General features: G+C 57.0%; 1 protein-coding gene across 3 annotated transcripts in view; it reads right to left on the bottom strand.

The window, feature by feature from the left end:
* The window catches only part of NTN3 (netrin 3), a 32,357-nt gene extending 9,193 nt beyond the window's left edge, over nucleotides 1-23,164 (bottom strand). Inside the window, exons 1-3 of one of the 3 annotated variants that reach the window (XM_051780875.1) lie at nucleotides 23,135-23,164; nucleotides 12,923-13,921; nucleotides 6,038-6,226 (exon numbers count right to left, since the gene is read on the bottom strand). In XM_051780875.1, coding sequence (XP_051636835.1) covers nucleotides 6,038-6,226; nucleotides 12,923-13,892 — 1,159 coding nt within the window. In that variant the 5' untranslated portion in view covers nucleotides 13,893-13,921; nucleotides 23,135-23,164. Of the gene's footprint in view, nucleotides 1-6,037; nucleotides 6,227-12,922; nucleotides 13,996-22,623 lie in introns of those variants that run through there. The other 2 variants (XM_051780856.1, XM_051780866.1) reach the window with 2 other exon arrangements.
* Between the last annotated feature and the right edge of the window lie 835 nt (nucleotides 23,165-23,999).

Here is a 23,999-nt window from a genome sequence, read left to right as displayed (position 1 = left end):
GCAGACAAAGCAGTTGGCCAGGGTATGGCCCTGTTGACAGGGATGCTCAGGATGAGTCCCTGGAGACACTGCAACTCCCACAGGGGCCTGCAGCCACCAGCTCTCTCACCTCAACCCCAGGGAAATGCTCCTATTGCAGCAGTAAAAGCTATTTTCTCCACTTGCTCCCCAACCTCTGAGCTATTCAGTCCATAGAGCTAAACCAACGCTGAGCTTTTACACAAACATTGACCTTGTCTTGGGTTTAGGATGAAGTGGGTCTTCTCAATGCTTCCCAAGCTCATGAGCCTCAATGCCCACCTGACTCCTGGAGACCCTGGGCAAAGGATTACCCCATGTCTTTCTAACACAGCCTTTCTAGGGACAAGCCATGCCTGAGGTGGGTGAAAGTTGGGTTTCCACGCTCAGAAGAATGCCGAAGTGGCTCTCCATCACACCACACTGGAGGACAGACACACTGAGGTTGTCTACATGGAGGGACGTGGGAAGGAGATGCTCCCTCAGGAGAGGACCTTCCCATCTGTTTGCTTGGAGCTGGGCTGGCTACAAGCTGGAGGAGGTTATCTCAGCTTCCATCAGTGTAAGAGTTGAACGTGATTTCAAAGCAAAACAAAAACATCTCCCCCACCCGCCCCCGCAGCCCCCTGATGTTATCGTTTCTCTAATTTTCACCAGATGGGATTGGTGGGAGCACCATGGCACTCGGGCCCCCTCCTGCACAGCCAGAAACCAGAGCGAGCAGCCTCTAATGGGGACCAGATGCTCCATCCTTATCAGATCTTGGCTGGGACTGGAAGCGGACGTCTTTCTGACAGGGATATTTTGGGGCTCAGCTGTGATAACAAATGGCAGCGAGCGAGGGAGTCTTGGCATGACGCGGGGCCGTTGGAAACACAGGGGTTTTCTTGGGCCCCAGCAGTGTGTTCCTGGTGCAAAGCTTATGGATGGGACATAAATCTCAGCCCAATCAGGATCCAGTTCATCTAAGCCCATCTCTCTTCATGCAGTGGAAGGAGGATTTCAGTGACTCTGGATGTTTTACCTGGATTAGTAATTAAGGCAGCTTTGCTCATTCTAAGTCCACAACAGATCAGTGTCATTGGGGGATGAGTTTGGTTTCTGCCAGACCAATCTCTGCCCCTTAGCCCTGCCGTAGAGGAGAGATTTCCCATAGTCCCAGAAAAATACACTGCTCCTTCCTGCTCCTATGGGAAGAGCGTCCCAGGCAGCAGTGGGTCCCTGTGTTGGTTTTGGCTGGGGTAGAGTTAACTTTCTTCACAGTGCCTGTGAAGAAAGTTTTAGATTTGTGCTGAACATGGGGTTGATAATGGGGTTGAGATGTTTTTGTTATTGCTGGGCAGAGTTTACACAGAGCCGAGGCCTTTTCTGCTTCTCATACTGCCACACTGGCAAGGAAGTTGGGAATGCCTGGGAGGCTGGGAGGAGACATAGCCAGGACAGGTGACCCAAACTGACCAAAGGGATATTCCAGACCATATGACATCATGGTCAGGGGAAAAAGAAGGAGGCTGGGGGGGAAGAAGGCAGAAGGAGAGGTTTGGAGTGATGGTGTTTGTCTTCCCAAGTCACTGCTATGCAGGATGAGGCCCTGCCCTCCTGGGGATGGTTGAACACCTGCTGCCTGTGCGAAGCAGAATTCCTTGTTTTTCTTTGCTTGTGTGTGCCTCTTTTGCTTTCCCTATTAAATTGTTTTCATCTCAACCCACAAGTTTTCCAGCTTTTACCCTTCCAGTTTTCTCCCCAGTCCTGCTGCTGGGGCATGGGGGTTGGCAGGGTGAAAACACAGCAGTCCTACATTGCAGTGTGGCCCATCCCACTGCTCCAGCTGGAGCATCTCCATCCTTCCTCATCCTGACATGACCTGTGCAGGGGGGCCAGCCCAGGGACCCCCTCCTGGCCCCAGGGAAGGCAGGTACCGGGGGCATGGTGCAGCTCCACACCACTGCCCACACACCGAGCCCTGCTGCTCCCAGCCCTCCGGCTGCCAGGATCTGGCCCGTGGAGCTTGAATGGTGGATTAAGTCACTAGCTTGGAGCTTAACTCATCGAGCCGTGCTTGCCAGAAAGCATGTCTTGCACCTCATATTCAGGGTATTTCTGCATCTTGAGGCTTAGCTGCTACTGCTTCACCGGTTTTCATTGGAGAAAGCTCACGGTTTACAGCTTTGTTTAAATTACTGGGATTAATGCACAGGCATTCTTTATTTGACTTTTCAATTACCGTCATTGAATTAATCCTGTAGGTTGTTCTGCCTTTTCCACCCTCCCAGTTTTTCCGTCTTGCAGCATCCAGTGGTGGGAGGGAAGCACTCGCTGGTGGTTGAGGGCTCAGCTCAGTTAGACTCAGGCTTGGGCAAGCTGCAGTTGGTATTTTTGTGCCTATTTCAAAGATGCTGCATCCCAGGAGAGACAAACCACAATTGGAGAGGGATTTAGTAACATGAGTTGGGGTTTGCTGAAATAAGATGCAATGGTTCATAGCCTCTGGGCTAGGGATTTGCCTCCTGGTTATGAGCTGACCATCTGCAACCTGGTCTAGTGGAAGGTGTCCCTGCCCATGGCAGGGAGTTGGAACCAGATGATCTTCAAGGTCCCTTCCAACCCAAACCAGTCTGTGATTCTACGAGCATCCACCTTTGCAGTGATGCTCAGCTTCTGCCTTGGACCAGTGCTGTGGTAGGTGCAAAAGCCTTCATTCAAAGCCACAGCCCCCCATTCCCATCAACCTGCTCCACATCTGCTTTAAACATCTGTTGTCAGGATCCTTGCTGTTTCTTTTCTTTCTTTTTTTCTTGCAGGAGTGTAGATACCTGAGTTGTAGGTATGGGACACATCTTTGGAGAAACCAAGCCCAAATTGTGTTGTCACATCTCTGTCACTGTGTACTTCTATATCTCTCAGTGACAGCTCTCCCTTCCCAGCACCTGGGACCCTGCTCCAAAGAGCTCCAAATCCCAACAGATCCACCACTGGATAAGTACAAGGAAGAGGTGGAAATGCTCTCTGCTTTACTGAAGGAGAGGCAGCCAAAGTAGCAGAAGCATCAGGGATTTTATTATTAACTTTGTTCCCTGAGGCAGAGCCAGGAATTGGCTCCCCAGATCCAGGGTACCGTCTTCACTGCCAGATCCTCCTCAACATATGCACCGTGGCGGGGGTCGGCCCCGTGCACATGTTCATCTGGCTCGGCTGAGCCTTTGCAGCACTTCCAAACCATGGGCAAACCCTGCTAGCCCTCCGGAAACAGCACCCCCTGCCCAGGCTGGCAGAGACCTGCCTGTGGCTTGGCACAGGGATGGAGGCTTGTCTGGGAGGGGGGACCTGCCACAGCACCCCACTCCCCTGCCCCTCCTCAGCCCAGGCAGTTGGCATTTCTCCTGCACTGTGGCATCTGTCCTCACCCCATCCCATTAACTCCTGGGCATCCTGGGATGCTTTGCCTGCCCTGTCCCATCCAGAGGAGCCACCTCGGTTCAGAGGTGCTTTCCATCACCTTAATGCTACACAATTCCTGCCCTGAGGGGGGTGGAGCAGGCCTTGTGCTGACAAATGGTGGATACAGGCAGACGGAAGCAGCCATGGATGGAGGATGCTTCCTCCATCCTCAGCCCTGCAAGCAGAGGGACCTGAGCCACAGCCGAGTAGGAAATGCTGTGCCTGCAGTGTCCCTGGTCCCCTATACTTGTGCTGTATCCAGTAGTCCTCCCTGCTCCCAGACAAATCCAGCTTGCTTTATTAATTTTGGTTTTTTTTTTCTATTATTACTTTTTGGTAAGTGCTCTCTTTTCTGTATGGAACAGAAACTGAGCCCTCAATGACCAGGGAGGTGGCACCAGGGTCCCCAGGGCCCCTGGGGAGGCAAATGCCTGCAGGGCTTCCACTTTGGTCAGTATTGTATCAGGTAGTTTTGGAGCACAAGTAGGAGAAATCACAGAATATCCTGAGCTGGAAGGGACCCAATAGGATCATTGAATACAACTCCTAACCCTACACAGGAAAGCCTCAACAACCTCCCCATGTGCCTGAGAGCATTGTCCAAGTGCTCCTTGAGTTCTGGCAGCCTTTGGGGCCATCACCACTGCCCTGGGGAGCCTGTTCAGTGCCCAACCACCCTCTGAGGGAAGAACCTTTTCCTAATATCCAGCCTAAACCTCCCTAATCCAAAGAGGAGCAGAGACTCCTCCTTGGGGAAGAGTGGGAGGTTAGGTGCTGCCCACAGAAGCTGAAGGGTGAGGCACAGCCACCCCAGTGCCTCCCAAGCCCCGGTGCCATTGGGGGTGAGCTCACAAGTCCCCAGCACTTGAGCACTCATGGAAAAGGGAGTTTTGCTGCAGCTGCCCCAGTCTGGTGGTGCTGCAGCAGGAGCTGAGGGCTTCTGCCATCCGTCCCTGGCCTCAGCCAGAGCCAGGACCCCTCCCAGGAATGGGACACGATCTTGGATGCTGTTCCATAGATTGCCAGGATGCATGCCCTGTCCTGCCTCCTCCTCTTCCTCTCTCCCAGTCCCTTCAAGTGTCACCCCAAGAATGCTGGCACCTGGCCTGGCTGCCACCTGACACAAGCTTCATCAAGGGGAAACCCTCGGTGCTTCCAGGGGTTGCCATGCCCCTGTGGCATGGCTTGGCTGAGGCCACCGGGTGGAAACAGCACGTGGTCCCTGGGGACATGGGCTGTGAGGTGGGACCTGTCAGGTCAGCTGCTCAGGTGATTGGAAATGATTAGCTCAATGTTTGCTAAGGAGCTGGCTGCAGGCAGGGCCCCTCCCACCAGTGGCTGCTCAGCCCCGCTCCCTGGGACGAGCTCAAGCACTCCTGGGATGAGCAAGGATGCAGAGCCTGGGGCGGCTCACACAGCACAAGCGACAGAAGGACTTTACCTATTGCATCCCAACCCAGCTGAGCCAGACCTCCAACAGCACTACTGCACGTGACAGGGGAACCCCAAAAGTCAAATCCTTCCATTCAGGTCTGCAGCCACAGTGTTAATGGTCTGAAACCAGCTCCAGTACTTCCTGTAGGCCCTACATAAACACATGAGCATCATGTTCTTGCAGCAGCGAAGGTGCCCAGTGCCCACACAGCTGCAAAACGCATCGGAGAGGAATCAGAAGGGGACACTGTGCTCCCTTCCAGGAGGGACTAGCAATCTAAGATGGAAAAATAGGGATCAGGGATGAAATCCCAGCATCTAAACAGCTGTGGCTGACTTCCTGCCGACTCTGATGTTCCAGTCTGGATCCTGCCAGTCCTTGGGGACAGGCAAGGTATCTCCTTACCTCAAATTCTTTGGTGAAACTACTGTTTTGAAAAAGGCTCTGCAGATGAGCTGAGCAGGGACAGGGAAGAGGAACCAGGCAGGCTTGGCCAGGAGTTAGAGGAGAGAGAGGAGAAGTGCAGGTCCCATGATGTTTGGCACCGGCTGGGAACCTTGTGAGGTCAAGCTGCAGCTTGATGGCTTGGAGCCAGCATGGCTCCTGGCCAGGTCAAGGACAGCTACCAGGAACCATGGTGTTCAGCATCCCCCCCCAAACAGGTCCCAAGAGCCACCCCATAGCTGAAATGCACCCTGTGTGGTCCAATGGAACCTCCGCCAACATCCCCAGGCCTTCAGAGCAGGGAACTCACATTCCAAGCATGGCTATGTCCCAGACAACATCCATATCAGAGACAGGATTCCAGCACATTTAGTCAGATGCTGACTTCAGCACCTGCCCAGCATCTCTCCAAACACTGACCATGGAGATGGAAACTGCCACTACATCAGGACCCTCCCGGGATGGATGGGCTCCTGGCAGCTCCCTGCCTGTCATCCTCCCCACCCCTCGAGAACATGCTGGGCTCAAAGCAACATCCCTCCCTGGTGCCCTTGGGGTGGCAGAGGTCATCAGGGTGGTGGAAGCTGGAGGTGATCTGCCGGGCTACAAGCAAAGGGATATCCCAAGGATGGGCAGGGAGAACAAGGAGGCCAAGAGAGATTCTCTCACCCTTGCTGCCCACATGGAGACCCTCCAGCTCACCTTTGCAGGCCTTGCGGTCTGTGATGGACTTGCTGAGGTCTCGGTAGAAGCCCTCCTTGCAGTAGTGGCAGTGCCGCCCCGCCGTGTTGTGCCGGCAGTTGAGGCAGACGCCGCCGCTCTTGCGCCCCGACAGCTTGTACAGCTCCATGTTGAAGCGGCAGCGCCGGGCGTGCAGGTTGCAGTTGCAGGCTGCAAGGGAAGGGCAGAGAGTGAGGGCTGGAGGTGAAACCCGGGACCCCCTGGGTGGGCTGGAGCTGCCCTGGTGCCCCCCATGGCAACTGGAGGCTGTGCTGGGGAGCAGGATGGGCACAGCACAGCACAGCACAGTCCCAGAGTGCCGTCCCGATGTGCAGCATCCACCGCCCCACAGGGTCGGTGCCAGGAGGTCAGGGCAGAGCAGAAAGGGCACCTGCAGGGACAGGGCACCATTTGGCTGAAGGCAGGCAAGTGTGGGATTGAGGGGTGCAGTCAGGGGGTTTGGCAGTGCCAGCTGGGCACCTGCAGCCCCGCCGTTCCCCCTGCCCCTTCCCTGGCAGCTGGCTTTGGTGATAGAGCTCACCCGGCCTTCCAGCAGGACCACCCACCTCATGCCAGGGTGTGTGACAGCATCTCCCCGAATTCTCTGTGTTTAAGGCTCTGCCCTGTGTGCATGAGCACATACACAAAGAAACTCACCTAGCAAGCCATGTGTGCTCACACACACGTGTGTGCACACAAACGTGCACATGTGAACGTGCATGCACATGGACGTGCACCAAAACAGTCCCAGCCATCCACACGTATAGCTGTGCACAGAAACATCTGCACACTGTTACATGTGCACACACAAATTAGCCCCAGGAAGCACAGGGTCCCCCCAGCCGATTCCACGTGTGCGAGATAAAAAGGCAAAGCACTGCCCGTTCCCACTTAACACTCTTGCAAAAAGATAATGGGAACAAGATTTCCTTCGGCAAAACGCGGCGCGCTGCTCCCCCCGCCCCGGCCCCCTCCCCATGCCGGTAAATTGAGGTTGGGTGAGAGTTTTTCCAGGCGTACTGTGAAATTCATTAACGTGTCAGCCCGGATTTAACTGTCCAGGCCTGGCTTGGCGGCCGTGTGAAGTTGCCTCCCCACGGCCGGCAGTGCCAGTGGGAGCTTCACCCCACACAGATCAAACACTCCCTTGCCCACTTTGGCACTCGGGCCACAGAGATGCCAAGGGAAGAGAGCCGGAGCAAACCCCAACTGTAAAAAAGAGCTTTTCTGGAGGCTTGAGTGGAGCGGAAGGTTGGTGCCAGCACCACGCGCTCAAACCTCGGCTGCCCCTGGAGCTCCCCCCGTGGTATGAGATTAGTGACAAATCACATGGCAGGCATCAAAATAACACCGGGTGCAGCTGTAGGTGCCTTTGGGGGCTTGTGCCTTTTGAGTTATTTTTTTTTCCCTGGTGCTAGAGGAAAACAAAGATTTTTGAGGTAAATTCTGGGTTGTGGTACGTTGAGGGAGAGAAGCAAATGCAGCCCAAAGTCTCAGGCAGTTCAGGATGCTGCTGAGCGGGGGATGCTGACACTCAGCCGGGCTTTGTCAGGGCCAAAAGAGACACAATGAAGTATCCTGACATCCATGATGCTCTTGCACCCTCCAGATAACAGGACAGGGACAAGCCAAGGTGGTTTTTGCTGCTGAACTGAGGCAGCTGCACAGAACTGTGGCAAAGGAGCAATTTTTGGGAGTAGAGGGTCCATATTATCCCTTTGCAGCACTGAAAGGCAAGTTGGGTCACACCAAAAGGCAGCTTTGTGTCCCTCTGGGAATGCCCCCAGCATCCTCTGGGGAAGGAGAGGGGCTGGCAGCCCAGAGGGAGGCGATGGGCAGTGGAGGAGAAGAGTTGGGTAAATGATTCACCACCCTTGGTGCAGGTCCCTCTCTGCCTCCAGTTTAATTGGTGAGGGAGTAACTGGCTGGGGCCTTTTCCTGGCATCGCTGATCCCAGCACGTCCTGGGCAGCCCCAGGACCACCTTTCCCTGGGAACATGCTGCAGATCCTCTGATCATACCAGGAGCTGGGTTTCAGAGAAGAAACCTCCCCTTGCTGCCCAGCATCGTCCCCTCTCCTTCAGGCAGCTGTGGGTCGGGTGTCGGCAAACTGCCACCACCTTAGCAGGATTCTGGAGCCATACTGGCCAGCCAACACGGGGACCTGGCTGGGCTTGGCCATACAGGATTGGGTGGCTGTCCCCACCCAGGGACAGGGTCACAGCAGCATGCGTGACCGTCTCCTCACCCCCCAGCGCAGCCATCCAGCGCTAATCGGGCAGACGGGTCCCCCTTACCCGGCTAAATACTCTCACTGTTCCTCAAGCTGAGGCATTTGCAAGCTCTGTCTGTCTCCCGTTAATCACTAATTAAAGGCTTGAATGTTCCCTGCTGTTTGGGGTATTAATAAGAATTTAATTACACAGTTTGGGGCTAATTATGTGGCAGCTCGCTTCCGCCCTTGTACAGTATGCCCAATTAAACAATCATATGATCAATTAAACAATCACAAGATCTAATAATTTGCAATAATAGACTAATTAAATGTTGACACCTTGCAATGGAGCAACCTTCTGTCTCCCTTTTGATAATGTCTGAACCCCTGCCCAGGCCACAGCCACCCCAAAACCTCTCCTCCTCTGGGCTGCTGTGGATGGAGAGCCTGGAATGATGGCATGAGGCGCTTTGGGACGGACCCTGGCACGGGACAGGCAGTGCCATTCACCACGCCACACGTGTGGCAGCCGATGGAGCCCACAGGGCAGGAGTGGGGCTCACCGCCCCTACAAGTTCCCTGGGAATAATTAGGGAAGGCAGCTGGATCAGCGAAACCCTAAACTGGCTGCCGCTGCCAACCCGCAGCAGATTCGAGCTACGCCCCTGCTTTGGCTGGAGGAGAGCCTGGCTGGGACACAGGGCAGGTTGAGGCTGCATCTCCACTCTGTGCATGGGAGCCCAGACCAGAGGAGCCCCTTCCCTCCCACCCACACTGCCCCTCCATCCTGGGGAAGGTGTTGGGAGAGAAGGCCCGGGGCTCACTCTGCTGCTGCCAGGAAGCAGGAGGAGAAGCAGAAGGAGAGAGCCCTACCCAAGGGGCTGCGAGGGGCAAGGCTGAGCCACTCCTGCCCCATCCCGGGAGGAGCAGGACTCAGGATGGTTAAAGAAGTGTTAATCCCATCTGCCAGGGTGGCTGCCTTCCCCTGCACCCAAGATCTGCTGGGATACCGCACCCCATGGGACGCAGGTGCCCAGGCAGGGGCAGCAGAGGAATGCTGTCTGCTTGCCCACCTCCTAAAGCTATCGCCTTCCCCTTGCTCTCCCCAGGGAAGGACCATGGCTGGTGGTGCTGGGAACACACTGGCTTTCCAGTACGTCTGCTGGGGAGCAGGTATGGAGAACCTCGTTGGGGGAACTCACAAAGGAAGGGGCAAACACATACAGGAAGGGGCAGAGGACACAGGGGAATTACATGTGATCCTCCAAATCCTACCACTGCTCTGGGGTTTGGTGTTTTCAGGCACTGGCATCCTGGCTGGACCACCACATTCCCCCGGCCCAAAGTGGAGGGAGCACTAGCCAGCGAGGTCTTCCCAGGAGAGCGCAGCCCCTTCCCCGCCGGGGCTCCGGATCAAAGCAAGGCCCAGGCATTATTCTGGTGCTCCGGGGAGTGCTCCCGCCGCGGTGGCCACAAAGGGAACAAGAGCTCCCGCATCACCAGCGAGTGCATCAATTACTTCCAGTGGCTGCCTTGTGCTAATCCGCTTCCCCTCCTTCCCCAGGCCGGGTGTTTGGGGGCCGGGCTGTCGAGGGGGTGACAGGGCTGTCCCCAGCAGCTCACGGGTGCAGGCCGGGACCGGCAGTGGTGGCCGGGAGGAGGAGGTGAGAGTCTGCAAGGATAAAGCTGCTACATCACGTGGGGGTCCCCGGGATTTGGCGATCCTGCTCCTGCCAGCCTCCCTGCTTGGATTATCCTTCACTGAGCCTGTCCTGGGCTAAAAGCTGGGGGGGACACACAGAGGGGGACACATGTCCCTCTTTCCCTGCCCTGGGTACACCAGAGGGCACACAGAGCATCCCAATATTAGCAGGACAAGCTCCCTGTGGGACATGCAGCCCTTACAGGGTATCAGGAGAACCCCAGTGCCTTTGGCCCAATGGCCACACCCTGTAACCACCAGGCACAGGGCCATGCACCCTGCAGCACTGTGCCCTCTTGCCAAGCCTGCAGCATGGCAAATCCACTGCCACTGTCCTGGCTGTGACATTCCCAAACCTGCCTGCTTGCCAAACTCCCGCTGACCCCCTTAACACAGCCATGTCCCCACAACTGCCACAGCCACAGTGGAGTTGTGTCCTGTGCCGATGCTCAGGCCTCAGGTGGCACTGGGCTGTTTCATATCTGCATTTCCCAGAGACAAATTCCGATGAAATAAGAAATGGATGTCCTAGCATCGTGCCATGCTATAGGACATCTGTTTGTCCCCATGCTGTAGCAGGCAGACTCCCATGCCCTGGAGGGAGACAAACCCCCAGGCAGGGTGCTGGGGAGCACAGAGTCGAGAGGTGACACATCCCAACATGACCTGAAGCTGTACCAGCTCCACGGCTCCATTCTCACTCACTTTCAGGGTGCTGCAACTCCCTATCCTGCCCCTCAGCTGCCAAGCTCCTGCATCCACCCACCCTCCTTCTCCTCCTCCTCCCCACTCCCCAGCCACGCCTGACTTCCACCACCGTGAGCCAACATCACCGATGCCCGACCGCAGGACAGAGTCCGGAACAGCCTCCAGGCTGAGCAAAGGGAACTTCCCGGGCAGCCTCTCCTTTTAATTGGTGCTAATTGCTGCGTCTGTTCGTGCTGGCTGGGGAGATGTCATTGTTGAAAGGCACAGAGGGGAAGGCTTGGGGAGCTAATCCAGCTTTCAGCCGCTAAGCCCTTCGGAGGCGGGTGATGGAGAAACTCTTTCAGGTCCCTTCAGAGAGGGTACAAAGCCCGAGAGGGGAAAGGGAGAAAGAGGGGAGCGAATCAACAGGAAAAAACTACTTTCACACGCAGCTCGGGGAAGGCTCTTTGTGTGCGGGGCTGTCGGGGGGGGGAGGGCTGAAGGGACCACGCGGCGCTCCCGCCTCCTCTTCCCTCCCTCGTTTATCTTTTCAGCCCCATCTGCCAGAGGGGGGACGGGATCTGCAGCTGGGGGCAGGATGCTCAGAGAAACACTCTGCAACGCGGGACTCTCACCTCGCCATGGACGAGATGGACAGAAAACCTGCAGATGCTCCCCCAAAACAAGCCCTCTCTGGTTTAACCCCATATGTACCGGCAGAGCAACCTCCACTGCTGTCCCACTGCTTTACTGGAGGATGTGGTGCTGAGGCAGATGTTGTGTGGGATGGCACAAGGGAGGCAGCCAGAAGGTCGAGGTCTCCCTTCTGTCCCAGGGGTTTCCATGGGCTCACGTGCCTGCTGGAGGCCTCCCCTGCCCGACCTGCAGCAGCCCTGGGCAGGGTGCACAAGGGAGGGATTTTTGCGAGCTCTCATCTGAGACAAGTGGGAAAACACAAGGGCTGATACATTCCCACAGTGTGTGAGGTGGTTTAAAGCATCAGCTCTAGCACTTGCTTTGAATCCACTGCCTTTTCAGCCATTCTGAGAAGAAATCTGCTGTAACATGTATATATTGAAGCAGACAGCCGGGATCTCAACAAGGCATCGATCACAAATACTAACAAGTCCTTCTGACCTTTGGCACATCACTGAGCCTTTCAGAGGCTGATTAATGGTACAGCTTTCCCTTGTCTCCATCCTCCCACCACCCCCTGAGACCTAGGCTCCAGTCCAGGAGGAGTGAGAGGCTATTCCTCCCTCTCTCAGACCTTCGCAGGACTCTGGCATCCCCCTGCCCCATTCCAAACCGGGAAAAAAAGGCAAAAAATCTCCACCAAAATCCCACAAAGATTCATAAGTGGGACAGCCAAGCGACATCAGTTTCATGTTTTGGAAGTGTTTCATTTTGATGACAATATTTTTAACCCATGGAAACCTTTGCAAGGACAAACAAGCTAAAACCACCACACCGGAGTGAATATGAAGGATGAAATGTCAAATTAGGATATCTCCAGTATTTCCTCACCCCCTGCCAGGTTTTTCTGCCTGATCCCTGTCCCCAAGCACATCTTGAAGGGGACACTGCAGTTGCCTCTCAGGCGCAGGGACAATTGGTTTGCTGCCCAAGGGAAACACTGCAGAGGGGCATCCCAAACTAAGGTTTACTGACCAGCTGAAAGACACCTGTGATTTTTGGGAGGGTTTTGGTGCTTTGGTTCATGGCTGAACCACACCTGCAGCAAAGAGAGGGTGAATGGTTCACTGAATCACAGAATATGCCAAGTTGGAAGGGACCCACCAGCATCATCGAGTCCAACCCTCAGTCCTGCACAGGCCCATCCCTAAGAGTCCCACCCTGTGCCCCAGAGGATCATCCAAACACTCCTGGAGCTCTGGCAGCCTCGGGGCTGTGCCCACTGCCCTGGGGAGCCTGGTCAGTGCCCAACCACCCTCTGGGGGAAGAATCTTTTCCTGAGATCCAACCTGAGCCTGCCCTGACACAGCTCCAGCCATTCCCTGGGTGCTGTCCCTGGTCTCCCCAGAGCAGAGCTCAGGGCCTGCCCCTCCTCTGCCCCTCCCCAGGAAGTTGTAACTGCAATGAGGTCTCCCTGAGCCTTTCCCAATCCTCTGGCAAGGGGGATGCTCCCCAGTGTCTCCAGACAAGCACAATCGCTTTGGCTCAGCACCCATCAATTCCTCCCCCAATGACCTGTTGTAGCATTTGAGCCCCAGGAAACAAAAAATATTTGAAAGCCCCTTACCCAGACACTCATTGGCCTCGCGGGCGCTGGCGCGCTGCCAGGGCCGGTCGTAGTGGAAGGGCTTGCAGCGGTCGCACTCGGGGCCCTCTGTGTTGTGCTTGCAGTCGCACACCAGCTTCTGCTCCTTGTCCTTCACGCAGCGCGCCGCGTGCCCGTTGCACTTGCAGCGCCCGCCCACCTGCAGCTCCCCCACCGCGTAGTAGTAAGGGGTCGAGCTGGTGCCCCCGCCCTCCTCCTCCCCGGCGTCCCGGCTGCCCAGGTCGCGGAAGAGGTGCGGGCGGCTGAAGACCACGCGGATGTCGGTGGCCGTCACCCAGTCCTGGAGCACAGGGCTGCTGTCGAAGTCCTGGGCAGAGGGTCGCCCGTCGAGGGTGCTGAAGGCGATGAGCCCGCCGGTGAGCGGGTACAGGTCGGTGAGGCCGTCGGTGCACAGGGCCTCCTGCTCGTTCTGCTTGGTGACAGTGGCTTTGCTGGGCTTGCCATAGATCTTGCGGCACTGGGAGGAGTAGTACTGGTACGGCACCCAGGTCTTGCCGTAGTCCATGGACTTGAGGATGGCGGTGGACTCGGGCCGAGGCGAGCAGAACTGGAGGCTAACGTAGACCACCTCAAACTTTTTGCCGAGGGAGAGGGTGAGGGTGACGTTCTGGGGCGAGTGGTGGAGGGTCTCCGAGCGCCAACACGTCATGTTGGAGGCAGTGTTGAGGTCAGTCAGGTAGGCGGGTGGGTGGGCTCGGCGGGGGTCTGAGGCATTGCAGTGCCGTGTCGGGGGCTTCCCGCACGTGCTGGAGGCTTGGACCTCCTTCCCGAAGGCAGCATTGACAAATTCAGGGATGCAGCGGCGAGGAGCACCGCTCTCATCGTAGCAAGGGTCTGGGGGGGTCTGCTGGGCCACAAAGGGGTTCACTGTCTGGGAGAGGCCCAGCATGGCGGTGGTAAGGAGCAGGCGCAGGAGCTGCAGGATCTCCATCCTCCTGGGGTGGGGGAAGTGGCTCCTCCCTGGAGGAAGAGCAACAAGAGTGAATAGCACTGGCAGTGTCACGAGCCCATGTTAGGGGGACTGGTAAGGGATGGGAAACACCCCCATGGCTGGTCCTTCACCTGTGCCCACCTTCCCACCCCACATTCACTGATACATCATGCTGGGAGTGGGGCAGGGAGGTGATCCCTTTGTGCTGCCTTATCTACACCAATCTCTCACTGCTCATCAGCAGGAGTGCAATACCCTGGGAAACAGCGAAAGGAGGTGAGCTTTGGATGGAGGAGGTTGGAATCAGGGTACAGCCCTTCTCTGGCCTCTGACAAACCATCCTGGGGTGACAGGAATGTTCCTGCCTGCCAGCAGCCCTGGCTGTCACACACAGTTTCAGAGACCCCGTCACTGCACAGTTGACAAGGGTTGGTGGTTGAGAATAGCTGGGGAGACCTTCCAGCTGCAATAGGAGCTGCAAACTCCAAGTTATCCAACTGCAGCACAAAACAACTCCTGACAGTGCAGGAGAAAGGAACAGCAGTAAAAACACCTTGGAGGCACATTTTGCAAAAGGCAGGAGGAGCTTGTTGGGATGAAGGCCTGGGGCTCCTAGGCACAGCACCACTTTCCTTGCTGGCCATGGCACAGTGGTTTCTCCAAGTCAGGGGCTGGATCCCCACCAAATTCCTCTGCCACGCTACCTGTGTAATCCTAGGGGATGTGCCCCATCTCCTGTGTCACTGGCTCAAAGAGTGGAAGAGGGATGGGAGGTCACATTCCCTTCTGCCAGCTCTGGTTGCAGCAGGAACATCCCACACGATGCAGACTGGCCACATCCCATCGTGTGAGTGGCCACGGCTCATGCAATCACCAGAGAATGGCCCTGAGTACTGCAGCTGGTGGCAGACACGTGAGCTGCCCAGATGGGTGGGTGGCATCAGCCCTGCCATCCTATAGGGTTGTGCTGAGCCAAAGCCAAGTTCTTCAGCCTCTACCAGCCAATGCCATAGTCAGGCAGGAGGAGGGAATCCCCTCATTGTCCCCTCTTCCACTAATAAATCCTTACAGGATGACTTGGGATTTGTGTTTCACTTTGAGGAATGAAGCTCTGTGCCAGAAGCACAACCCAGCCCAGTATCCCCAGTTCTGCCCCCCACCTACAGCCCCAATGCTGCTCCTGCCCATTCAGCTGCCCATTCTGGCCAAAGGAGGCTGCAAGGGACAGCCCATTTCAAATGATTCAGGACTTTTTTTTGTTTGTTATTCCATTTTGCAAAGAAAAAGGATCTATGACTGTGGAAGAAAGCTGCCTCTCCAGGCTGCCAAACCACAAATGAGAGGAAGCTCCTCCCTGCGCAGCCACACTCAGCCCAGCAGCCAGAGCCTGCCGAGGGGGCAAGAGGGACAGGGGTCTTGGCCTGTCCTAGGACATCATCCCCAGGACAAAACCTGCCTCTGCCACTTCCATGCTGTTTCCTCACTGATTAATCCTCTGTTGTTGGAAAAGCTGATGCTCACTGGTGAATAATCGTCAGCTCCCTTGGTGGTCCCCGCTTTACGGCAGTGCTGCAGAGCCTTTCGGGGGCATGTCAGCCCATGGTTCGGTGACTTGGCAGCCAGCAAGACAAAGGATTTGGTCCCTGGAGCACTGACAACCTACATGAGGAGTGTGGCTGCAGGATTGGAGACTGCAGGGACACAGCAGTCATCAAAGCAGAGGAGGCATCGTGCCACAAGCACCAGGCAGTGAGGAGCATCCCCTGGTGCAGGCAGCCCACAGGGACCCTCAGCCCCACTGCAGGCAGCTGCCTCCTGGGCAGGAGATGAAGCCATGGTTGCTGCCAGCTCCCTGGTATCTGCCTGTCCAGGGACTGTTGAGCAAAGGCTGCAACTGGTTAATCCCACAGCACAATCCCAACTGGACCAGTGGGCAGTGAGCCAGAGCCCCTGCCAGCCCACCAGGAGAGTCCTGCTCCTGTACTCACACCCAGCAAAGGAGGCTGCAGAGTGCTGATGGACCCTGCTTAGTGCCCAGCAAGACCTGGCCGTGCATATTCCTGCAGAGGCCAGCACAGCACCTTGAGCCCTGTGATGCTGCCAGTCCCCCCCCATCATCTCCATCCCACAGCACACCCCACAGAGGGGACCCAGTCGGGTGCTGCTGCCACCACCTCCCATCCCACCACCCCTAGGGCAGCATGTAGTGTGAGACAACCCTGTAGGAAAACATCTGCATCAAGAAGAGAGAGGTGAAACCTCCAGAGGTGCCTCAGCAACTGCATCCATCCACTTCAGGGGGACTCGGGATGTATAGAACAAGGCACCTACTAAACCCTGCCAAGGAGGAGTCTCCTCCACCCTTTGCCCCTCTGCTATGTGGCAGCAAGGTGACAGGGCTAGGGACATGCTCAAGCATACCACCTGTAAAGGCCTTCTAATTCCCTATCTAGTAAGACACAAAGGTGTGGGGAAACCCCTGGCCAGGGGAGAGTGACAGCAGCAGCACCTTTGGTGGCCAGGGGAGAGCCCAGAGGTGAAGGAACTATGAGCACTGGGGCAGCAGGTCTAGGACCCAGGACAGGGTTACCCCTGTTTTTGTGTTATGTGGGGGGCACAAGCATCTGCTGCTCATCCTCCCTGCCCTGATGGGATGCTCTGTCCCTCCTGCCAGTCTTACCAAGTCCCTGCAATTCAATGCCAAACTTCTGGGGGCTCTGCTGCCAGGGAGCAGCCCTCGGGGAGCCAAGGCTCACCCAGCAGTGCCTCGGCACTGCAGAGGCAGGGCATGAATGGAAATCATTATCATCCCCAGGACCACACACAGGCACGCACGCTTCGTGCTCAGCTCACCCCATTATCCCACTGAAAGAGAGCCAGGGCCGGTGGTCTCCGTGGGCCTCACCTCCGTATCGGAGAGGAGGGCAAGCTGCAATCTGCTCCCTTTTATGCATATTCAGCATGACCCTGGGAGTGCCGGCAAGCTGCCAGAGAGGCCTGGGAGTGGGTATTTCTCTCCCCAGCCCCCAAGTGCCCCCTTTTCCACTTCCCATCTTTGCTGCCCCCGGTTCAGTTCAAATGGAGACGCTGCTGACTAAGCAGAGAGAAATGGGATGACCCCTCGGTGCCAAATCCAGCCTAGCATACGCCTGGATCTGGCACGAGGAGGGATATAAGTGATGGAGTGCCTTTTGCAGTGACAACATCCCGAAGGTGTCCCCAGCGAGGCTCTCCTGTGGCTGTCGGCTCGCTGCCACCAGCAGCACCCGCGGGCCAGGGCTCACCCTTCCCGAGGAAGCGGCCGCCCTCCCAGCTCCTCCCCAGAAGCGCCTGCATTTTTGAGGTGGGCGATTTCCTCACTCCTCTGCTCGGGGAATGCTAACAGCCGTGCGGCTTGGAAGGAAGTCACTCCGCCGGAGTGCTTCAGAAGTGCTTTAAAAAAAATTAGCTACCACATCCAACGCCTCCACACCCCTTCTCCCTACAGCCACACGCTTCCCAGAGCGACCAGCAGCGTTTTCCTGCCTCGTGAGAGACTTGTCAGGGCGATGCTCCAGCCCACTGTGGGTTCCTTTCCCATCGTCTTTCCAGGAGGCAGGGCTGCTGAGTGTGATGCCGGGCACAGATGCATGCCTGGAGCTCCAGGTCTCTTGATGCTGAGCCATGGGGTGGGTGCTTGGTCCCCAAAATAGAATGCACAAGACAAGTGCAGCAGGTGAGGCAGGGCAAGGAGAGTAAACTTCCCACAACACAGATGCTGGTGCTTACGGCAGGCCCAGGGTCACCACCCAGCAGACCAGGGGCCGTGGCAGCTTTGCCGAGGTAATTACAGGATTAAGTGAAACAACACGAGACAGGGAGGGAAGGGGGTTATTTGCCAGATTTGATCCCAGGACCTTTTCTGCACCAGAGCAGCCTTCTCTAATTAAAGCAGAGGTGAAGGCGAATGGTGCTCTGCCCTTGCGAAAATGTGGGCTTAGAGGGCAGGCAGTGACTAAAGCTGAGCAGCCAGCACTGCCTGGGAGGGGAGGCAGAACGCCCCAAGGGATGACAGGGGAATGGTGCTTCCTTCCTGCCAGAGACCTGCACTGCTCCCCCCAATTTTTCTCACCAATACTGCTGACACGGTCCAGCTGGATGGGTTTCTGCTCTGGGCCAGGACAGTACAGTGCATGGGGTACTTGCATCACCTGAGGAAAGCATGTGGCCCTACTTGGAACTGGCTGAGATAGGAATAACTGGTCCCCACAAGGTGCTGCATCACCCTGTGCACAGGGGTGAGGTCCTGGGTACCAGCATGGGACAGGGACAGAGCCACGCAACCACATGGGGCATGAACATGCTCCTCATTGCACAGCAGAGCTGTGGAGCAGCAGGCAGATTCCTGGGCAAGGACCAAAGGACCTGACTACTTAAGGGGGTCCAACAACTAAATCCAAAGTGCTTGTATCCTCCCTAAGATGTGGCGTACCCAGTAAAGCCCACCAGCACCTCAGGTGCCATCTGAGCAAGAGGGCACTAGGGGAATGGGATGGGACCCAAAGCAGAAGAGGAATGATGTGCTCAGAGCAGCTGTAACCAGGCAAAAATGATGAGAGCATGTCCCTTAACCAGGATGTACCTGCTACCACACTCTGCACTTTTCCACCTCATTATGGGTCCTTCCTAATGAGGGCATCTGCACTCCCTTGCCACACATGCTGTGGGAGTGACCCCCTGCAGATCTGCCCCAGACCATGAATAAGACCCATCTTGGGGGGCTGGGGGGGGGGCCCTGGGTACCCAGGTCCCTCACCCACCATGCCAATGCCAGCTAGGGGAAGCTTCATTCCCTCACCCAACAAGCAGAATGCATCAGGACCAAACTGTGCTTCAGTCATGGATAAATCATTCCATGTGTCTCTGGGACATAAAAACACAACCGAGAAGTATTTAAAGTGAAAGGAAAAACCCCATGCAGCCAAGGTGCTGGTCCAGGCTCGGCTTTCCGGAGGCAGGGAGAGGCTGGAGGGATGTAGTGCAGCTGGTAGTGCTAATCGCCTTCCCAGCCACTAATGGAGCAACCAGTGCCCACTTGGGACATGGCTAATGGCACTGAGGAGATGCCTCACTTTCCTTTACAGACTCTCTCCTCTCTTCTGACATTTAAGCATCAGAAGCTCCTGAGCGCTCACAGACCCACATCCACAGAGCTGGCCTCTCTGCACAGCCCCTCAGGCTTTCAGCCCCCCGAAGGCACAGCTCACAGGGGCAATTACACGGCAGTGTCTTCCTGCAGCAGGCACTCGGGGTGATAGATCCTGAAACGCACTCTGGCAGGTCGGAGCCAGAATGACACAAGCCATACGATACCCCGGCGGTGCCAGGAGACGTGTACAAATTACACTGCAGGAAAGGATGGGCCAGATTCTGACCTCAGCCCTTTGGCATTGGCCCGAAGTAACTCCATTCACATCAGGCCAAACCAAGACGTAAGCGACTCCATTCAAATTTACACTGGCATACCTGTGGTCAGGATCTGGCCTGGCTTGAATTAGTTGCAGCCTGATGTTACAAAAGGCAGAAACGGAGCCCAAATTTCCAAGGTTATTGAAAACAACCAAAAAATAAAAGAAAAAAAGATTTTCACCATGAAGCAAACAGTCCCCAGGCTACTCAGCCATGTGCATGGAGCTGTCAAAGGTGGGATGCTCAGACACATCCTTGCTCATCAGTTTTGTTAACTCATAAGCCACACTGACCACAGAAAGGAGGGACCAGCACCCAGCATGGGTGCCCTGCTGAGTCCCTCATGCCTTCTCTGCTCACCACTGGTCCTGGGTAGAGGTGGTCCTGCTGCCAGGAGGAGAGACTTCAGCAGGGTATCACCCATATGATGCAGAGCTGAAATCATTTTGCTCCAACACTTGTACCCCCCCAGCCAGTACAAGCTGGAGATCTCATGCTTCCAGTGCAACAGCAGCTCAAGGAGGCATCTGGAGCCCTTGACCTTGCAGGAACAGCAAGCACTGTCTGGATGCATTTGGACTTAATAATCCTTGTGGATCCCTTCTAACTCGGGGTATTCTATGATTTTATTCTACCCTGTTTATTAACCTCTACTACAGCTTGACCTGTTGTTTTACCCAACTCTAATCGCAGCCCAGCTCTCTGAACTCCTTCACCCACTCCTGCCACGGTGCTTGGCTCTGTCGAGTGCTCCCAGCAGCATCCTTCAAGGTGCAGAGGATTTTCCTCCCACTGCTTCCAGCAGATGCATGGAACTCATGCAGTCCAGTCATGCAGTCCCAGTCTAGAAGTCCTCATTGCTTCAACCCCTTTCCACTCCATATGGGAATAAAGTGATCTGGTTTCCATAATGTCCCTCATTGCCTTTTCACAACATGCCGGGCACAGATGTTGAAAATAGTCTGGATGAATATTTAAAATGGTATTCAGAGATGACAGCATTTGGCCAGCTTTGAAAGATCTCTCACATTGGGCAGAGGATGGCTCACGACAACGGGCCGGAAACATGCTGCACTTTGACATCTCTGTTTTTTTTCACCTCTTCTCTGGCTATTGGTACGATATTTCATGCCCCTGGTGTCCCACAGCCTGTTATTACTTGAGTGCCAGCCAAGCCTGCAGCATTTGGAAGAAGCTGTCACGTACGTTTTTAAACATCACGGGGCAAAGAGGAATATGGAAAATCTGTCGCGTTTCCATACCGAGCACGAGTGTCCTGCGCAGGCTCAGGGAGGGGCTCGAAGGGGCACAAAATAATTGCTTCCTTATGGAGCGGGGCCTGACTAACAGGGTGGGGGAACAGGAGGCAGAGGTGCTGCGGACACCCTCGGCACGGCAGGCTGCTTCCCTGCTGAAGGCATCTCAACACGTGCCCCAATGTCTGCACTGGTGCTCAGCTCCTTCTTCAGGGCTGGGCAACATCTCTTGGATGCACACCTCTGCCAACCAAGGTGGGAGCTCAGTCCTGGCTGACCCAGGCTGAAGGCATCATATTCTGGTGCTCAGGGAACAGTGGAAATGCTCCTCAACCTCGACGCCTAGCAGCTTGCGTTTTTGGTGAGCTCCTCATGCTCAGCATCCATAGGCCTGGCTTCTCTTTTCCACAGGCTGCAGACACACCTCAGTTCTTTCCCAACCTGGCATTACACCTGCTCTCTTCTCTGCAGGGACCCACCTTGCCCTCCTCCTACCACACACAGGTGGAGGAGGAAGGGGTGTTGGGATCCCCAAAGCCCACCCTTGGCCTGCTGGACCTCCTGTCCCCTCACCAGCCCGCTCCAACCAGGTAAATAGAGCAGCACAGCAGCTCCCTCTGTTTTGTAAATGAGATACTACAGAAAGAGAGGAAAAAAAGTTGTCCTCCATCCACCCAAACACCTTGGAGGATGTTTTCAGAGCACAGCTGAAGCCACATCCCCCTGCACCGGTTACAGAGAGCTCCAGCCTCTCCTGGCTCAGAGACAAGCAACAGAAAACCTGGCCAGGGAAGAAGGACCTGTGGCATTTCCAGCCATGTGGGGTTTGCACATCCTGGTCTACACTCCGTATCATCTCAGCCCAGCTACAGTCCAACAAAAACAGCACAGATGGAGATGGGGATGCTCAGCCCAGCTCACATCCCATACACTCGTGGGGTGAGCTCCCTGAGAGAGAAGCATCCATGCCCAAGTGCTGCCCAGATGAGCAGCAAGCCAGCAGGACCACTGCACTGCCAGAGGAGCTCCTGCCCCTGCCCACGGGGCCTTCCTCACCCACCATGCTTGGTGAGGCAGCAGACTGCCAAGCACCACGTCCCCCATCACACCAGTTACTCCTTATCCCAAGAAAGGTATTTCCACCCACCCAACTCTCCAGTGGGCTGGGGAAGCTGTGGGTGGGACGGCATTTTGAGGAAATGAGGGTTCAGCAGCTCCCAGAGAAGAAAGCAAACGCAAACCTACCAAACGCAGCCCAGCCTCCCTTCTCTCCGCACCGCCGCCCACTCACGTGTGCCCTGCCCAGGCTGCTCTCACCCCGGCTGTCGCCCAGGGCAGGGGGCTGGGGGTGCCGAGGGTCTCACTCAGCTCGGCCCAGCACTGCAGAGCAGCCGAGCCCATCACGCAGGGGCTGTTTCCAGAGGGAACCCACCCTCTGAGCCACCGCGGGGCCTCTCCGTGTGCCGGGAAGGGACCGACGATAGCCCCAAGCCTGGGATGGTGGCAAGGGCGATGCCGGCCGCCAAGGTGGCTTTGTGCGGTGGAGCCCTCCCGGGCTGAGAAGGGCCTGCGGCGGGAGCTGCGGGCAGGGCAGCACGTGTGCGCCCCGTGTCCCTCAGCCGGGGCTGGCATCGCAGGCGCGGCCTGGCAGCGCTCCCGCCGCTGCCCGCACCGCGCCCGCATCCAGCGGGGCCGGGGCTGCGACACCGCGGGGCTTCGTACAGCGCCGAGCACCCGCACGGCCCCGCCAGCTCTGCGGGGCGGCCGCGGCGAGCCGGGTCGGTCCGAACCGGGCCAGAGCGCGGAGCGGCCGCGGCCGGAGCTGCCCGGGGCCAGGAGCGGGGCTCGGCGGCGGGCGGGCGGCCCCGCTGCGGGGAGGTCCCGTTCTCGGCAGTGAAAGGATGGAAAGGGAAATAAAGGGAGGGCGAGTGCGGGGGGGAGAGGGAGGAATAAAAGGCAATGAGGGAGGGAGCGGTGAGGAGGAGAGCGGGAGCAGGAAGCGCCGAGAAGTTGGGAGCGCAGCTTACCGCGGCCGGGCAGGTAGCGGGGCCGGTCCGGGCGGCAGGTCCGGGAGCGGCGGCGAGAGGAGCCGGGGCCGCGGCGGAGCGGGCGGGGGCAGCCCCTTCCCGGGGCTGAAGAAAGGAAAAAAGTAAAGAAAAGGGGGAAAAAAGCAATAATAACAAAATTTCCAGGGAAGTGTGTGTGTGTGAGCAAAATAAGGCGAAATAGTGGAAAGCGGGAGCGCTGCTCCCGGCGGTGCGGGCGGGTCCCAGCGCCGTGCCCGCAGCCGGCCGCGCTCCCACCCGCTCCGCCGTACCGCCCGCGGCTGCTTCGGCTGCGGGAGGGAGGGGGGAGGCGGCAGGGGAGGGCGAAGAGGAGAGGAAAGGGAAAACAACAACAACAAAAAATAAAACCTTAGGAAAAAAAAGAAAAAAGAAAAGAAAAGCAAGAATTGGAGAAACTGAGCCCCCACCGCCGCCTGGAAGCGGAGTAAAAAGGCTCCAATAAATCCCGGGTTGAAAAGAAGGGAAAAGTCACCTCCCCGAGGAAATCAGAAGCAGATTTCGAGCCATTTAATCACATGCAGGGAGGTGTGTGCGTGTGCGCCGCCCGCCGCCGCTGCCAGCCCTGCCTCCGCCCTCCGCCCCGCCGGCAGCCCAGCGGGCAGGGCTGGGCCGGGCGGGGAGCGGGGAGCCCTCCCCGCGGGTGCCCCGGTGGCCGCCCCACCGCCGGGAAGCCCTCCCCGCCGGGCACCACCGCGGGGGTCCCGGTGGCCGCGGTCCCACCTGCCGCCCGGGCGGCCCCGCCGCACCCCGGGAGTTCGCCGAGCCCGCCGCGGGTCCATCCCTGCGGTGTGCGGGGGGCTGCGGGGCGTAGCCCACCGCGCCGAAGGCTCAGCGGTGCCGCAAGGGAGGCAGCCGGTTATCCTCCCTTGGTTTCCCAAAGCAAATGAGGGATTTACCAGGCGGGAGCAGCTCTTCTTATGGAGGAGGCTGGAGTCTCCAATCCATCCCGTAGTGCGGGGGCTTTTCACGCGCTGCTGCACCAGGGCCGCCCTTGGTCTCTGATTTTCGGGGGGGGGGGGGGGGAGAGAAATGGGGCACTTCCGTGCCCAGCACAGCTGCCTCTGGGCTGCCCCAGGGGGGCTGCCCCGCCATCCCCAGGCCACCTGCGAGTGGGGCAGGAAAAAGGTGAAACTAATTTAATCAGTTTGTGTGAGGCGATGGAGGAGAGCAGAAAACCCGGACCTGGATCCCCTCCTTCACTGCGGTCGTGTTCACAGCCCTGCAGCCCCCACATTGTAGATGCTGTGGCAGTGGATGTGAGGACTGAGGACAGCACTGGCGGTGGGGAGAAGGGCAACGTGCCAGCACAGTGTTCACCCGTTATGTTCAAAGCTCCC

This window comes from Manacus candei, unplaced genomic scaffold (assembly GCF_025592945.1).
Source record: "Manacus candei isolate 608988 ecotype Guabito, Panama unplaced genomic scaffold, ASM2559294v1 h1tg000002l, whole genome shotgun sequence".
NCBI lineage: Eukaryota > Metazoa > Chordata > Aves > Passeriformes > Pipridae > Manacus > Manacus candei.
This window is presented reverse-complemented; position numbering and strand designations above follow the sequence as displayed.